Source organism: Theobroma cacao, chromosome 7, assembly GCF_000208745.1.
Source record: "Theobroma cacao cultivar B97-61/B2 chromosome 7, Criollo_cocoa_genome_V2, whole genome shotgun sequence".
In the NCBI taxonomy this organism is placed as follows: Eukaryota; Viridiplantae; Streptophyta; class Magnoliopsida; order Malvales; family Malvaceae; genus Theobroma; species Theobroma cacao.
The window spans coordinates 8650370-8667486 of record NC_030856.1 but is presented as its reverse complement, the minus strand read 5'-3'; the positions used below and the strand labels follow the sequence as shown (position 1 = coordinate 8667486).

Below are 17117 nucleotides of genomic sequence, written 5' to 3'. Positions count from 1 at the left end.
AGTTACTACTTGTTTCTATTGTCATCTACATTTGCAAAGGAGGGTATAAAATGAGTATTATCATAGTTCTGCTGATAATTTAAGTGTTATGATCTACAGAAAATATGAATGCATTGACTTTCAGCATGCAGGTTGAATACAAAATTTATTATTTCATCACTGGTTGTGAAATATACAAAATTTCACTCTAGCATTCTCATTTTTTTGCAAAGTTGCCTCTGAATAGTGGAGCTGTGCATTGGTAGCAAATTCCATAGATCTTATAAGATTGCATCTTATTTAAAGCGTGTTCATTTCTCGCTCATAAAATGATTTGTGGACTGATCTAATTAGAGCAGAGTTGTTGCAAACTTTGATATGCTGTAAATGGAAGTTACTCAGCTAGGTATCCTACAAAATCTTCAATGAAAATTCTTTTCTTTTTTTTCCCCTTCCCAACAGGGAAAGTTACCTAGTGGAACTAAAGGATCAGGCAATTGTCAGAAAAGAGCCTGACGAATCAAACAACATTATGCATGGGGCAGTCACTTCTCTTAGTCATCCTTATGCCTTGCTCTTATTAGTTGACTTCAGTGAACAATATTGCTGGATATTAACTAGCTGATATTAGTAAATTAAATTAAATATGCCTTGCTCTTATTAGTTGCTTTAGCTTGGGGTAACAATTTCCCAAAAAGTGATAATAATGTAAAAGTAATAGTTACCTAAATCTCAAAATCACTAGGATAATATTCCTTATCTAAAGCTTACCAAAATTTTCTGAACTCCAACTTGGGCTTTGTGAATGGCTGATATTAACGTTATGTTAACCAAACCTTACCTTCAATAAGTCTTGAGTTTATATCTCCTCTACCCCTAACTTAACTATATAAATATGCATAGGAACTAATGAAAAAAAATGTGACTTACGTTGTAAGAACATAGATGAACATGTAGAATGATGACAACACTTGTTCCTTTCTTATTAAGGTTATGTAATCAGGTTATAAGTATGTATAAAGTATCTATGTTTTGGATTTCTACAAGGTTCACTGATGGCATATTCAATGGTACTGTACAATTCCTTTGTAACAATCTGCCATATAAGAATTCACAGAAGCATCATGAACTAGTTCTTGTTTCTTCAAACACACAGGCACAAAAACTTATGGTCGTATCAGAAACTAATTATAGAGTTTATGCTGGCTCAATTGATATTGATGTCCTTAGAAACGCTACTTCAATTGTTGAGTCTCGACCATTTTGTGATAATTATTTACCTCTAAAATGTCTCCAATGTTGACAATGAAGGCATTTGGAAGGGGATTAAGTACAGGAACCCGCTTCCCATCTTTGCTTATCTGGAGACCTTCTACTTCATTGACCTGAGGCAAAATGGTTACAGCTAAGGCATCAGAATGAGGGCAATAGCCTGGTCAGGTAGATGACATGGAGGGTAATAGTTCACCCTTGTTGACTGCTTCCCTCGTCAAAGAACACCTTCATTTCCTCAGCTTTCACGCTAAGAACTTGTGCCATCTTTGCTAGGATAGCCATGGATGATAGGTCTTTTAACTCAGACGAGCAAAGCTCCATTGTATCTCTACATTAAAATATATAGCAAAATACGGAGTTGAGTTAAAGCCAATTAGTCAAAATGCATGCATTCACATGCAAAAGAATGTATAGGTAGAGGACCTCAAAGGAAGAGGGAGTTGGGGAACAAGTAAGGTCTCCTAAAATGGACAGGAAGGGTGATCATGTAGACGATGTCACCTCGATCAAGCTTTTGATCATCAGGTGCAACAAAGGCTTGTCAAGCATATTGCCAGAACTTCTTCTCTTCCATTGGGAGGTTGAAGAAGTCCCAAATCTCTGTCTACTTTCTCCAACAAAGATAAGCTCACTCCATGATATGCTAGCTGCAGGAATTTAACAAGCTGTAGCATTAACGGTGTTAACAAGTTGGGCATATTGGCAAACAGAAGTTATATATTTTTAGTTTAGAGATCAAACTGAGCATATTCTATTCATAAAGACAATATCGGAAATTAACCCAAAAGAATAAGAGGTGACTTATTGTTACAAACCTGTTAGTGAATGCTTGTCGTATGCAATCCAATTTTCTTGGAAAAAATTGTCGTTTTATTCTTTAAGATTTATCAATGTGAAGGTAACTCTTTTCTCAAATTGCCATCTATTTTTTTTATCTATGCATAGCAATCTTTTTCAAATTCATGAATGATATTTTTCTTTTTTTAAGATTCAAATTCGAGACTTTTAAATTGAAATATCATATGTTTAAGTGTCGGGTGTTCCCTTAAATATTGTATCTCCTTCTTTCTCACTAGTGAAGAAAGTCAAAAGACTCAAATATCTAATGGGTTCCACAAACTCCATTGACTTCATTTCCTCATCAAATATCAGCCAACCAACCTGCTAATCACAACTTGTTTCCTCACCCGAAAGAGAAAGAAAAATCAAAGTTGATCAAGGGATTCCAATCTAGGTAAGATTTTTATTTCTTAAAATAATCAGATTGCACGGACGAGAGATCTTGGGAAGGAAACAGAGAAAATACTAACTCCAATCCTAATATAAAATAATCCAGTTTTGCATTATGGATGCAAAAAAATTGTTACCCAAAAACAAAAAATGAAACGAAAGATTAAACAGCTAATATAACAACAAGATTGAATTATGTTTCCCCACTAATCTATCAATAAGAGAGGAATTAACTTTTGTAATGTCATAAAAATGTGTTAGTGTCACGTAAACGTTAGGCCAACTGATGACAATAAAAGAATTATTAATTAGAAGAGAATGTTGTTGAAATCAAGAGAATAGGTGCAGAGAGAGCAAAACGATGGTGAAGAAGAAGTTCTTTCATTCTTTGTTAAAGGAAAAAGAAATATCACCAGCAAACTACTTATAATAGTCTGTTTCAACCAACTGTCTAATGACTAGGCTAACTACATAATTACTATACAATGGAATGGTAAAATAGTAAAAAAATATTTACATTAAATAGTCACATGAGTTGCACATGACTCTTGTTACTAAGCCTTTGATATACTTTGGCATTTGGCATTCGATCCTCTGACTTCTTAAGGCTTTAGTCTTTTAACTTCTAACTCCAGTTAAGCAAATTCTCCAAGTAAGTCTAATACTCCCCCTCAAGATGAACTGTGTATATCATACACATTCATCTTGCTAAGTAATTTGTAGAAATCCTTAGGCTGTAAAGCCTTTGTGAATATATCTGCAACTTGATTTGCTGTTAAGATATATATTGGTTCTATTAAACCTGCAATTATTTTTTCTCTAATGAAGTGACAATCGAGCTCAATGTGTTTTGTACGCTCATGAAACACAAGATTCTTGCTAATGTAAATGGTAGATTGACTGTCACAGTACAGTTTAACAGCATTTGTCTGACAAATTCCAAACTTTGCCAACAAGGATTTCAACCATATTATCTCACAGGATGTTGCTGCCATGGAACGATATTTAGCCTCAGCTAAACTTCTAGCAACTACAGATTGCTTTTTAGCCTTCCAACTAACCATTGAGTTTCCAAGAAATAAAGCATATCCAGTGATAGATTTTCTAGTATTTGGACAACCTGCCCAATCACTATCAGAATAAGCTTGAATTTGCAAGTTTGATTGTGAATGCAGTAGAAGTCCTTGTCCTGGTGCCCCTTTCAAGTATCTTAAAACTCTGAATGCTGCAGCTAAATGATCATTTAAAGGTTTGTCCATAAATTGAGATAACACTTGAACATCATAACAAACATTTGGCCTTGTAAATTTCAAATACAATAACTTTCAAACCAATTGTCTGTAAACAGTAGGATCTTTCAATCGATAATCTTCAATGGATTTCTACAACTTGTAATTATAATCCATAGGGGTTGACATTGGTTTAGCACCTAGTAGACCATATTCTTCGAGCATATCCAAAGTATATTTGCATTGACAAACATATATTCCTTCAGGAGATCTAGCAATTTCTAACCCCAAGAAATACTTAACTATACCTAAATCTTTTAACTTGAATTGTGTACTTAAGTACTCTTTAATGCTGTCAACTAACTGATCAAATGTACTACCAATCACAATATCGTCTACATACACTAGCAATGCAGCAAAATTTCCATCTCCAGTAGACATAGTAAATAGAGAATAGTCTGACAAAGATTGCTTAAAACCATACCTGATGAGAGAAGCTGTAAACTTTGCATTCCATTGCCTAGAAGCTTGTTTGAGCCCATATAAGGACTTGTGAAGCTTGCAAGCAAGTTTTGTATCAGATGAATACTCCCTCTGAACTGTATAACCTGGTGGAATCTCCATATAAATTTCCTCCTCAAGGTCACCATGAAGAAAAGCATTATTTATGTCAAGCTTCCTTAAACACCACTCTTGTGTTGCTACAATAGCTAGAAAAACTCTAACTGTAGTTTGTTTAGCAACAAGGCTAAATGTTTCTTGGTAATCCAAACCTTCAACTTGGCTATAACCTTTTGCTACTAAACGTGCCTTATATCTTTTCACACTACCATCAGCTTTCATCTTCACCTTGTATACCCATTTACAGCCTATAGTGTGACAATATGAAGGCAAGGGTAGTACAGACCATGTTTTGTTGTCTTCTAAGGCTTGCAATTCAAGTGCCATTGCATCTTTCCAATGAGAATGTTGAATAGCTAGATGATAGGAAGCAGGTTCATGAATTTGAGATAAAGCCAAGGTAAAGGACTCATGAGTTGAAGATAGTTTATGAGCAGACAAGTAATCTGTTATAGGATGTGAAGTTACATTGTTCGAGCTTGAAGGAATATCAATATGGTAGGCTTCTAAATATTTAGGAACATGTCTGGCTCAAGAACTTCTCCTAGGTAAAGAATTGATATCAGGTTGAACAGACATAGAACTAGGTGTAGCATGGTTACTAAAATTTGGAACATGATCAGCAGAGTCAATAGGAAAATTTTGAGTGGAATCAATGGAATTTGATGACAAATGATTTTTTGAATAAATGTCATGCTCACCTGACTGAGAACTAACAAGTGGAGGGTCAAAATTAGGCAAACATTAGAACTAACTTGGAAATGATCAAATATAGAGGTAGGTACACCGGATGTTTGATAAAATGTAGGAACATCACTACTATAACCTTTGGACAAAGAAAAAGGAAAAACATTTTCATGAAAAACAACATTCTTGGACACTAACACTTTATGAGCATCAATATCATAAACTTTGTACCTTTTAACACTATTTGGATACCCCAAAAACACACATTTACTAGCTCTTTTATCAAATTTCTTTCTGTGTTGAGATAAAGTGGATGCAAAACACAAGCAGCCAAAAACTCTAAAATGGTCATAGGTAGGTAAAACATGATACAATAGCTCAAATGGTGTTTTATTGGAGAGAAGTCTAGTAGGCATTCGATTAATAATATGAACTGCTGTAATAATAGAATCACCCCAAAATGACATAGGTAGATGTGATTGATGCAACAAGGACCTAGCTACTGTCAAAATGTGTTGATGTTTTCTCTCCACCAAACCATTTTGTTTAGGAGTTTCATTACAAGACAAATGATGAATAATACCATTGTTTGCATAGAAATAAGATAGTTTAAACTCTAATCCATTATCTGATCTTATAATTTTGATTGATGTTTGAAACTGATTTTTAACAAAATTTTGAAAAGCAGGAATGATGCTTGATACATCAGATTTATATTTCATCAAGAAAACCCAAGTGAAACGAGTAAAATCATCAACTACAGTGAGAAAATATTGTTGACCAGACAATGTAGTTATTTCATAAGGTCCCTATATGTCAACATGTATAAGATCAAAAGCATTCTTTGAACTTTGAATATGAACAAGAAATGGAAGTTTTTTCTGTTTAACAAAGGGACATATTTCACAAAGCAAATCATTTGAGCAGTGAATATCTGAAACTTGTTTATTTAACACATGTATCCTTTCTATAGGGGGATGTCCTAATCTAAAATGCCATAAGTCAAAAGACCTTGGAGCTGAAACACAAGGCTTGTTTGAAAAAGAATTACAAGAAGTAAAAGAAGATACAATTGAAAAATCAACAAGTTTTTCCAAACTAAACTTTGATACATCTTTTTCATCCTTGTTATCTTGCATGAGATAAAGGCTTGAGTAAACTCTAGCTACACCAGTCACTGTCCATGAGGCAAGGTCCTGAATAATGCAGACTTTATTAGTGAAAAACATAGAATTTGATGTAAAATTAGTGAGCTGAGAAACTGATATCAAGTTAAATTGAAACTGGGTACATACAACACATTTGACAAGGTAAGCAAAAGAGTTATTTTAACTATGCCAATATGAGAAACAATGGCTCTAGTATTGTTTGGGCGCTGAACATATCTATTAACAACAGGCTTGACAGAAATGAATTTATCTAAAGTACAACACACATGATCTGTTGCCCCTGTGTCTATGATCTAGGAACTTTGTTTAATCATGAAAGGATTCACATTTTTATATCTAGCAGGAAGATTATTTGCAGTATTAAAACATGAAATTCCAGATATAATACCTGCAAAAAATGAGTTGATCAAAGAATGTTTCACTTGGTGGTTGCTTGAAGAAGGAATTGAAAAAGGACTTTTATCATCATTGACATTCATACCAATCCCATTGAGAAGATCCACCAATTTATGAATTTGCTGCTTTATCATAGATAATTGTGAGTCAAAACCAAGAACTTTAGTGCCATCTTCATGATTTTGCTGCAAGTCTTTTGCATCAACATTATTACCAGCAAAAACTTGATTCACAACAGATTTTCCTTTCTTGAATCCACCTCCTTTTCCTTTTGTAAATTTAAAATCATTTGGAAAACCTATTAATCTAAAACACTTTTCCTTGACATGACCCTTTTTATTACAGTGAGAACAAATGACATCCCTTTTTAATTTCCTTTTTCCTTCAGACAAAGTGGCCATGGCTGCTGTAGATTCCAAAACTGACTGCCCTTGTATCAGTAAACTCCTTTGAGTTTCCTCCCTTAACACCAAGCTATAAACCTTATTCAAGAAAGGTATTGGATCCATTAATATGATTTGAGACCTGATCCCAAAAAATGAATCATTTAAACTATTCAAAAACCTAAATGTAATGTCTTTTTGGTACTGTTTAGTGTATTTCTTGAAACAATTTGGGTTGCACTTACCACATTCGCAACGTGGTAATGGTCTAAAATTCCTCATTTCTTCCCAAAACCCTTCAGCTCAATGAAGTAAGTATCCACAGACCTACTCCCCTGTGTTATATTGCCTAAAGTGTACAGTAAGTTGCACACCCTAGTATCATTTGGTTGTGCAAAGCTTTGTTTTAGTGTATTCCAAATTTTCATCGCATTATCCATATAGAAAATTGTTGAGGCTGCAGGTGATGTTACAGAGTCTAACAACCAAGCCACAATCAAGTCATTACACCTATTCCATGACTCAAACAGAGGATCCACAGATTCTGGTTTAAGGATATTTCCATTAACAAATCCAACTTTATTCCTAACAGAAAGAACAGGTCGAAATGATCTACACCATGACATGTAATTATTTGTTGTCAGCTTAGGGTTTATCACTAGTTGTTGGGAAATTGTGGAATTGTCTCTAAAGAATTGTCCAAGATCTAACCCAATCAATAGAATAAAGAAAGAAAGAAATCAAGCACACCCACAAGAACACAAAAATTTACGTGGTTCAGTCTTTTGATGACCTACGTCCACGGGCACAACAACAGAGAAAAATTCACTAAGAGAAAAATCAGGAGATTACAAGAACAGTCTCAAACTCATAACCCTTATCCCACGTACACCTAAATCACTCTCTCTAAATCTAGGTGATAATTATTCTTTAACCCATAGGGTCTTTTTATAGTGCCAAATACAATAACCTTATCCTAATATAATTAGGAATCTTATCCTAATAGAATTATGAATTGTTATTCTAATCTAACTAGATTTAAAGACTATTTTAATAAGGTAGACTAGTTTATTTAGAATTAAACAATCCTAATTAAATCACAATTCAAGACTATCCTAACAAATCTCCACCTTAGGCTTGAATTCACCAAGCTCCACTTACAAACCAATCTCTCTCGGACACCGCCACTGCCCCAATGGGCCTCAAGCACTACGAACACCGATCAAGTCCAAGCAATGCTTGAACTTTATCCCAGAAACTGACTTAGTTAGCATATCTGCCGGATTTTCATCTGTAGCTATTTTCTTTACTACAATCTCACCTTTAGAAATAATCTCTCGAACGAAGTTACACTTGACTTGGATGTGTTTGGTTCTCTCATGAAACATCTGATTTTTAGTCAAATGTATAGCACTTTGACTATCACAAAACACAACTGTTTGTGTTTGTTCAAAACCAAGATCACTAACCAAGCCTTTAAGCCACAAAGCCTCCTTCACTGCCTCGGTCACAGCCATATATTCAGCTTCAGTTGTAGACAAAGCAAAGGTTGATTGAAGAACTGCTTTCCAACTGATTGCAGATCCTGAGAGAGTGAACACATACCCCGTTTGAGATCTTCTACTATCTAGATCACCAGCAAAATCTGATTTGGAGAAGCCAACCACATTACGACTAATGTTTGCACCTCCTTCACACACTAAGCCAACTTCAATAGTAACTTTAGGTGTTTTCACAAGCTCCCATGTTTGATCCCAGTGTAGAGACTCAATCTTCTTAGAAGACTCGACATATATAATTTTCTCATGATAAAAGTAAGGCTCTTCAATCTCTACTTCCACAAATAAAACATAAGAATCAAAATCACCATCAATACAAGTAATGCTTCGTTGAGATACCAATTCTTGTACCTCTTGCAATTCTTTCTGGATTTCACTATCATCTCGCACTGTCACAAGAGCATTGATTTCAAGCTCCACCTGCTTGCCAACTTCTTGGTCTGATGTGTTTGCAATTCTAGACTTTATCCCACAAAGTAATGCAGACTTGTCAAAGGTAACATCCCGACTCACCATAAACTTGGGGAACTTACAATCAGTACACCACAACCAATAACCCTTCACCCCATATGCATAGCCTAGGAATATGCACTCTGTCGCCCTCAACTCAAGTTTACCATCACTCACATGAACATGAACAGGACAACCAAATACTCTCAATATAAAATAATCAGCAGGCTTACCAGACCAAACTTCCTTGGGAGTCTTAAATTCAATTGCAGTTGATGGAGACCGATTTACCAAGTAACAAGCCTTGTTGATAGCTTCTGTCCAAAATACTTTGGTTAGGCCAACATTTGAGAACACGTATTTTGCTCTCTCCAAAAGTGTTTTCTTCATCAATTCTACAATATCGTTTTGATATGGTGTTTTGTCGACAGTGCGATGTCTAACGATTTTCTCATTCTTGTAGAATAGACCAAACTCACCTTTGCAAAATTTCAAACCTTTGTTTGTTCGAAAGCTCTCGATCCTTTTCTTAGTCTGCTTCTCGATCAATACCTTCCAATGCAAAAAGGTGGTTAACACTTCACTCATAGCCTTTAGAAGATACGTCCACACCTTTCTTGAAAAATCATCAATAAAGATCCACATGTATAATGATCCACCTTTTGATACCACCGGAGAAGGATCCCACAAATCTAAATAGATGTAGTTTACTGTACCCCTGGTTTGATGAGTTTTAGTGCTAAATTTCACTCTACGTTGCTCACAGAAATCTAGCTTTCCACTCTTTTGACCACACAGCAAACTATGCTTACTTAGTTTTCTAATCCCTCTCTCGCTCATATGACCAAATCTCATATTCCATAAACGTGTTACATCATCTTCAGGATCATTAGATGAGACCACAGAAACAGTTTCAATGACCGTGTTTCCCACTAGACAATAAAGGTCACCGGATAACTTGCCCTTCATGATAGTTAAGGCTCCTTTAGATACATTCAAGACACCATCTTGGCCACTATATTTGTAGCCCTTCTTATCTAACAAACTCAAGGATATTAAATTCTTTTTCATGTCAGGGACATGTTTTACCTCAAGTGTTCTTACCATACCATCAAACATCTTGATTCTAATTGTGCCAATTCCAACAACTGAGAGAGAGAAATCATCTCCTAATTGTACAGTGCCCATATTAACAGATTGATAAGTTGTAAACCAATCACGCCTAGGACATATATGAAAGCAACAAGCCGAATCCAAGATCCATGTATCCATCAGGTTACAATTAGTAATTGCAAGAACATTATCAGTTTCCTCAAAAGTATCAAAGTCATCTCCAACCACGTTTGCAGTATTCTCAGACTTATTAAACTTTTCATCATCCTTGAATTTGATACAGTCTTGACGAAAATGCCCTTTCTGACCACAATTCCAGCAAGTTTTCCCTTTTGCTCTAGATTTACCTTTTCTGTCTAAGCCTTTCTCTTTACCTCTACCTCTATTTACAACCAAACCTTCTGCTTGATTTTCATTCCGAATACCACCAACTTTCTTCTTTAATTCCTTGGAATTTAAAGATGCCCTTACATCCTCGAAAGTGAGAGTGTCTCGGCCGTAAAGCATAGTATCCACGAAATTTTCATACGATGGAGGCAAAGAACATAAAAGAATTAGGGCTAGGTCCTCATCCTCAATTTTAACATCGTTATTCTTTAAATCAAGAATAACTCTATTAAATTCATCAATGTGGGTATTAACGGACGTACCTTCACTCATCTTGAGAGTATAAAATCGTTGCTTCATATAAAGCCGATTCGTCAAGGACTTGGTCATATAAATACTTTCGAGTTTAAACCACACTGCAGCAGCAGATTCTTCATCCGTGACTTCTCTTAGCACCTCATCAGACAAAGCAAGGAGAATAGCACTATGTGCTTTCTCCATAAGGTCATCTTTCTCACCATCAGATAAATTCGAGGGAAGATGCTCTTTTCCCTTCAGTGCCTTCAACAGTTCTTGTTGCACTAGCAATGCGCGCATCTTAACACGCCACAAGCTGAAATCGTTTCTTCCATTACACTTTTCAATCTCATACTTGGTCGACGAAGTTGCCATAACGAGATTCAGATTGACCCAAGACCTTAAAGCTCTTATACCAGTTTGTTGGGAAATTGTAAAATTGTCTCTAAAGAATTGCCCAAGATCTAACCCAATCAATAGAATAAAGAAAGAAATCAAGCACACCCCCAAGAACACAAGAATTTACGTGGTTCGGTCTTTTGAGGACCTACGTCCACGGGCACAACAACAGAGAAAAATCCACTAAGAGAAAAATCAGGAGATTACAAAAAACAGTCTCAAACTCATAACCCTTATCCCACGTACACCTAAATCACTCTATCTAAATCTAGGTGATGTTTATTCTTTAACTCATAGGGTCTTTTTATAGTGCCAAATACAATAACCTTATCCTAAAATAATTAAGAATTATTATTCTAATCTAGAATTAGGAATTGTTATTAATATAATTAGATTTAAAGACTATTTTATATGGTATACTAATTTAATTAGAATTAAACAATCCTAATTAAACCACAATTCAAGACTATCCTAACACTAGTGATCCAGGATGATCACTGTGATGCAGATAAAACGGTGATTGAGGGTTCTCGGTTGGTGAAACACTAGTCTTCGAGCCTAATTGATTTGCCATTTGCAAATTTTCAGATGAAAGAGAGAAATTTGTTCTAGTGTTCGTCATTTGTACTAAAATCTCAAGAAACAAGAAATTCCCAAAAAATCAAGAACTCAAACAACAAATTTGTACTGATTTAAGAAGCAAGAAGAAGAAAATACTTGCCTAAATCAGGAAAAGTATTCACAGCAAGATTACCTGCTCTGATACCATGTTGAAATCAAGAGAACAGGTGCAGAGAGAGCAAAATGATGGTGAAGAAGAAGTTCTTTTATTCTTCGTTAAAGGAAAAAAAAATATCACCAGTAAACCATTTATAATAGTATGTTTCAACTAATTGACTAATGACTAAGCTAACTACAAAATTACTGTATAGTGGAATGGTAAAATAGTAAAAAAATATTTACATTAAATAGTCACATGACTTGCACATGACCCTTGTTACTAAGCCTTTGATATACTCTGGCATTTGGCATTCGATCCTTTGACTTCTTAAGGCTTTAGTCTTTTAACTTTTAATTCCAGTTAAACAAATTCTCTAAGTAAGTCTAATACACGTCAAACATTTCAGATAAAATAAATAATGTGCGTCAATCTTATATCATATCGATACAAAGATTTTGAAAAAATTTATAAGTATAAGCACAGCACAGTTTATGGTGTTAATTTTTGGGGAGAGAATAATGCTCCCATCACATAAACATACGGCTCTGTTCAGAATAAATACGGAGGATTTAATTGCTTTCAGGCATTTACGTTTACAAGTAACATCAAGCTTGGCTACTTCAGAATCGAATCCACGGATTCTGAAGAAACCAATCACTGCATATCAGAAACCGGGATATGTAGCACCTGACGACCATCAGAAACCACAGCTTCTTCAAGGTAAGGGCGTAGGTATCTGTTTGCAATGGTGGTGAAGGGTTCTTTAGCCAACTCTTGAACACAAGGCACAAGCAGAGTACTTCCCACTGTGGAAGCTTTTGATTCCATGTTTCTGCCACAGGAAAAACAGAAGATAGATACAGCTTTTCTAGTTAACCCAGTTCAGGTTTTCAAGTAAGTTTGCTGAGATATTTAATAGTATCAAAGTCTGATAGTATCAATTTGATTTTCATTCTGGAAACTAGAGCAACAGTCAAGTGAGTTTCTACCTAATCCTTCTGTAAATCTATGATGTTTGTCAGTTGATGATGAAAGGGGAAGCCCAACTGAGCAATGGAAAAGTTTATTGCTCTTGGCTTGACTTGCATATATAAGAAAAATTCATTTTTCAACTGACTTTATTTCCAGGGTACCAACACATTGGTCCAAGCAAGTTACTATCTTTCGTGTGCTCAATTGTTTGTTAAAATTCTGGATTTATTTTCCAACTAGGATTAAACAAATACTAAAGATTCTCTGGTTAAATTTCCAAATTGTCACACATGAATTTAGTGCAATTAAATCACATAATTAAACTTTTAATATTAATTTATGTGCCCTACATTAGAATAAATTTACCACTTTAATTCGATGATTGGATCAAATTTATAATTCATTTTCAAATACGTGTAGCTTTATCATCATAGTTCTTGATTTGGTTCAAAAATGATCAAATTATACTAGAATATTTTTGTAGAACATTTCTTCATTTCTTCACATAAAATATTCTTTTACCATTAATATTTGATTATTTTTGAACCAAATCAAAAAATACAGTGATGAAATTGTACCTATTCAAGATTAACGGTAAATTTTTGATCTATTGATCTAAATAAAGTGGTAAATTTTAACCTTAGCCCATTATAAAGAAGAACCAAGTGAGATTTTCTTCTTGATTGGGTTTAATGACAGCATCAATGTTAAGAAAAAAATTATAAGAAAGACAGTGTTTCTGCTTTCTATAATTTTTTGGTTAGTTTTCCATTTTTCCCTTAGAAATTTCAAATTCTTAGAATTGCTTTCTTTTAAAATTAAAATGTTCAAGTTAATTTTAAATATAAATAAAATCAAATTATTAATAATGTAACAATTTATATATATTATATATTATCGATGCATCAAATATAAATTCATTATTAAAACTCCTAAACCTTGTACATGAATTGTGCCTATTGCAATCCAAGGAGGGCCAAAGAAGAAGGGACTTATCCTAGTTGTCCAAGGCCAATGCATATCTTATATCATAGTACTATATATAATCCAAAGGGACAACATTTTGACATCCAAAATGCTATATTCTCATTGAATCAAGATTAGATATTTCATGACGCTGACGAGCAAATAGGGCTTTCAAATAGTCTTCTACTCGAACTCTCCTAAACAATGCCTGTTTTCCTTCAGAGATCAAGCTTGGTGCAGGCCCTACTTCTCCATTATAGTTGGGGTTGCAGAATGTGGCAATCGAGAGTCTTTCTTTTTCAGAATTCACTGTTGCTCGATGCTCAATGCTACAGTAGGCTCCATTGGTAATAACCTGGTCATATGTATAACAATTCACTAAAGTTTTATTCACGAACTATTTTTAATAGAGGTCTCTGATTTGAAAAAGTCTGAAGTATTTTACCTCTAAAGCGTCTCCGATGTTGACAATGAAAGAATTGGGGAGGGGCTTGACAGGAACCCATTTCCCATCTTTCTTTACCTGGAGACCTTCTACTTCATTGACCTGAAGCAGGATGGTGAGAGCCGAGGCATCAGAATGAGGAGCAGCGCCAATTACCTGCTCCGGTTCACCACATGGAGGATAATAGTTCATTCTCATTGCCTGCAATCCACCTTCAAAGAACTCTCTCATTTCCTCAATGTTCATATTAATAGCCTTTGCTATTTGTAGTAGGATAGCCATGGCTAGTTTTTCCAACTCCAAAGAGTATTGATTCAATGTTTCTCTAAACATAAGAAACTAAGTTTGAGTTAGAAATAATCGAAACTCCAAATGCTTAGGCACATTGACAGAGGGAAAAAAAGGACCTGAAAGGAAGAGGGAGCTTGGGAAATAAGTGGGGCTTCCTGGAATAGACAGGGAGGGTGGTCAAGAAGAACATGTCATTCCAACCAAGCTTTTGCTCATCTGATACAACAAAGGCTTGCCCAAATCCTTCTACTTCTCCTGGATTCTGCCAGTACTTTTTCTTCTCTTCCATAGGGAGGTTGAAGAAGTCTTGAATCTCTGTCTTCACTTTCTCCACTAGAGATAAACTCATTCCATGAATTATTAGCTGCAGATGTTGACAGATTAATTATTTTCTGCTAGATTCAATCCCCAAGGTTCAACAACCACAACAAGAGTGGATCGAGTAAGCAATATCCATTGGAATGACACACTGACATTTTTCTTTTGGGTAAGATACTAAAACAGAATTAATTAACCCACAAAGTATGAAATTACACTTCATATTGAATCAACATTTAACTTTAATGAGTTGTCAACACCTTGAGGATTTAGAACAGGTTCATTATGGTCTTTAAAGACTGTAAATTGATGCATTCACGTATGGCAAATAGCTAGCAAAGAAGTGCATCTCGAAGCAAGAACCAACATTCTATTTAGGGTAAAATATCCCCACCGTTTAAGTTTTAATTCAAATTTCAAACGAATTTATTAGTTTTTGAAATAGATACATAAGTCTAATCATTAGTCAATCGTGAATATTTTCATTAGTTTGATGACGTGACAATATTGAAAAGATAATTTTACATTTTATTAATTTTAAAAATTACTATTATATAATTTTTAAAAATATATATAATAATAATTTTTTAAATTAATAGAAAAAGAAAAGGTATTTTAATTTTTTTATATTTTTTATTAACAATGTTTACATTTTTAGGACAGTCTGTTCATTTCTAACACTAATGGATCCATGTGAAATTATGTCTAAAAATTAAGAAGAAGGGTATTTTATCCTTCTATTTATTATAACTTATAGTAGGATGCATCATCTTATGAAATTTGGTGAGTTGAAAACAGACTTGATGACGTTACTTTGTAATTTTATAAATTTTAAAAGTAATTTCCTAATGTGTGTGTCAGCATGATTTCATACCATGCTTTTAAACATTAATTTCCCTACACCAAATAATTAAGGAAACAAAAACAAAAAAAAACATTGATAAAATTCAAACCACACAAACATTGATTAAAATGTCTCTTTTTAGAAATCAACCCATCCCTTTTTACAATTTTTCATGTAGTAGCTTGACAATAGAAATAGCTTTAAAATCACAAAATTCAGCCCTTAGCCAGTCACATAGTCGAGCTACCCATCTATGTCCATGTGAGAAGCCTTGAACATAAATTTTTAAGGCCCCGTCTAGATGTCAATAAATATCTTATAATCAATACCCTACATTAAAATTAAATAAAATAATGATACTTAATAACTGGGTTTTAATAATATAGTTTCTATCAATTATGTGTCAAGTAGGGTTTGGAAAGTGATGGGTCAAGTTGAGTTTGAGAAGTGATCTTAGGATACTCACTAACCATACAAACCCGATTATAAATAATAATTTTATATTAAATTTTAGATTTATATATATCGTATAAACAAAATTTAAAAAATAATTAAAATTGACTATGATAAACCAAAACCATAAAAACTCTCTGTTCCCTATCTTCAACCTCCACCTTAGCTCATGATCAATTACACTACAAAAGGAAAACCGACCTTCTCCTCCCTCCGCAGGAAATCTAAATTGACAAAGAAAAGGAACCTCCATAAGGGAAAAGATGATGCAAATGATCAAAGTTCAACGATGACATGGTGTTCTAAAAATACTCGTATATCATGTTTTCTTTGGTGACAAAAAGCTACCTAAATTACTATATGTATTTGCCATGAATGCATATATGTTCACAAGAAACAAGCACAGATTAAGGATTGAGATGGTATATAGAGCTAGTTGCACCTGAAAAAAACCCCATTCTTTGCAAGCAAAGTCGAGCTTGGCTAACTCAGAATCCATTGACTCTTTAGAAACCAAGCCTTCCATGTCGATAACCGGGATCTCAGACATCAAACTGGCGTCGGAAACAATTGGTTTCTCCAGGTCAGGACGTAAGTACCTCGGTGGAATGGTGGCGATAGACTTTTTGGCCAACTCTTGAACAGAAGGCACAAGCAAGGAACTTCCATACTTGATAACTTTGGGATCCATATCAATTTTCTGCTAGAACAAAAGGATAAGCACTCCTCTTGTTTTGAATATTTTAGAGCAGAGGCTTGGATAGCAACGAATCCTATCTATCTGATTATGAAAACTGAGACCTGGCCTACATCTAATAATTCAAAATAGAAGGTTTTAAAACAACCATCTTGTCAAACCCAAAACCATTTGGCGTCATTTTATTAGGTAAAAAAGTTTAGCCTCATCCAGTCAAGCATTAGTTGAAGGTCATTGTCCTTTGGCCTGAAGATTTTAACGTCTTCCTTACATGGGAGAATCATGCATCAACGGCA

The 17117-nt window shown here is 34.6% G+C and overlaps 1 protein-coding gene across 1 annotated transcript; it reads right to left on the bottom strand.

The window, feature by feature from the left end:
• Positions 13709 to 16913, bottom strand: LOC108662935 (protein SRG1-like). The gene is made up of 4 exons (XM_018124896.1): positions 16567 to 16913; positions 14626 to 14873; positions 14219 to 14543; positions 13709 to 14128 (listed from the first exon to the last, which is right to left on the bottom strand). The coding sequence occupies exons 1-4, from the start codon at positions 16813 to 16815 to the stop codon at positions 13886 to 13888; spliced, it is 1065 nt and encodes a 354-aa protein (XP_017980385.1). The 5' UTR covers positions 16816 to 16913; the 3' UTR covers positions 13709 to 13885.